Below are 1,698 nucleotides of genomic sequence, written 5' to 3'. Positions count from 1 at the left end.
CCTTACTGAAGTCCATATAGATCACATCAATCTTCTTTGTTACTTCATCAAAAAACTAAAAACTCTTATCAAATTCAACCATTTTAGAACCTCAACATCTTTCTCTTTATCCACCTCGACGCTCCAGGCCTTGACTTAACACTGGCTGCTTTCAACACAGCCAATCCATTTTTAACTGTTCATGGTCCCCAATCTCTGCTTTTCTTCCTTCCTGGTTTACTCTTTGCTTACTGTTCACCTGTCTTCAGCATGTATCACATTTTCCTAGCTATTAAAGGTTCAGTAGGGTCACAGGACCCGAAACATTAGCTCGGATTTCTCTCCACAGATGCTGATAGACATGTTGAGTTTCTCCAGCAATTTGTTTTTGTTTCAGATTTCCAACATCCACAGTTGTTTATTTATATCTTTAATTAAACCGGAAATGGAATCTTTACTAAATTACAATTAAGTAGTTTTATTTCTGAGGTCAGTTTACTCAGCATGATTTGCATTTGCATGTAATATACCTTGCCTAAATAGGTAGTATCCTTTTTTTTTAGGTTTTAAAACTCCTGTAGGAGTATTCGCTATCTTTGGATTACACGTACTTCCAATTTGGCTGTATGGTTACTATAATCAAATTCTATCATCAATATTTTTGATGCCTCTTACAATGCAATGGCTTATTATTGCATTTCTTGTTGCTGGAAGACTTCTATGTATGGCAGTGGAGGTAAGAGAAAGTATTTCTTTTTGTTTACAAAGTCAACAAATTAATTTTCCAAAGCAGATAATTCAAATACATTTGTTTCCATTACAGTTCTGGTGTATATGTATTCACATTCTGTACCTCGTACGAAATGAAAAGCAAACCAAAGTAATGGACTGATTGTAAAGATACCTAAAGCAATATTTCCAGGTTCAGGTAATTGATTCCTGCAACATAATTAAAGTTCCACTACGAGTTGATTGTGGAACATTTTTGCAATTTAGTGCACCTGGAGAGGATTTCTCCTTTTGTGCAGGATTTATGGGGAAAGGAGAAGTAAAAGCACATGGAACTTTTTCCTATTTTTCTTGAATCTATGACAATCACAGTTGTGGAGACTTTGTCACCAAATGAATTCTGTATTTTATGATTAAAACATTTAAAACTCCACGTGAAAAAAAAGACTATAAAAGATATTTCTTAAAAACAATCTAGTTCTTCATGATAAACAAAAATGGCTTAGTTTCTGCAGGCCACAGTAAACACCATGAATGACTCCATGAAGAATAATCTTCATTCATATCTTTTCCAATACTGCCTAACAAGTATGAAGCATTTTAGCTACAATTGCTCATTATTACAATACATGACTAGGATACTTAAGTTACCTTGATTGACTGCTGTATGACCAGAAAAACAAAATAAGAAAATAAATTCATTTAGCGTTACTGCTGAACACTAGTTGCAGTGCTTAGCAGAGGATTCTGCCATTTAGTTAGAATTTCAGAAACTTAAATTTATTTGCTTCAGATTACTTAGTCTAATGAAACACAACTTGTTTAGTTCATGCTTTTATGCTAACAAACCCACTTGTTAACAACTAAAGCATTCCTCCTGGGTTTTTGACAATTAACAAGAGAAATTGCAAATATGCTTAAAGCAAGAATTAAATTAGGGGTAGTGGTAGAGAAAAAAAAAGAGTATTCTACTTTAAAAACAAAGCACAG

At 33.6% G+C, this 1,698-nt stretch overlaps 1 protein-coding gene across 1 annotated transcript in view; it reads left to right on the top strand.

The window, feature by feature from the left end:
* The window catches only part of si:ch1073-145m9.1, a 43,984-nt gene extending 42,903 nt beyond the window's left edge, over positions 1–1,081 (top strand). Inside the window, exons 5-6 of the mRNA XM_043718529.1 lie at positions 543–715; positions 803–1,081. Of these exons, the coding sequence (XP_043574464.1) occupies positions 543–715; positions 803–871 (242 nt within the window). The 3' untranslated portion in view covers positions 872–1,081. The remainder of the gene's footprint in view (positions 1–542; positions 716–802) is intronic.
* Positions 1,082–1,698: the final 617 nt, after the last annotated feature.

This window comes from Chiloscyllium plagiosum, chromosome 28 (genome assembly GCF_004010195.1).
Source record: "Chiloscyllium plagiosum isolate BGI_BamShark_2017 chromosome 28, ASM401019v2, whole genome shotgun sequence".
Taxonomy (NCBI): Eukaryota; Metazoa; Chordata; class Chondrichthyes; order Orectolobiformes; family Hemiscylliidae; genus Chiloscyllium; species Chiloscyllium plagiosum.
Note: the sequence above shows the minus strand (reverse complement) of the source record. Positions and strands in the feature narration are given on the sequence as shown.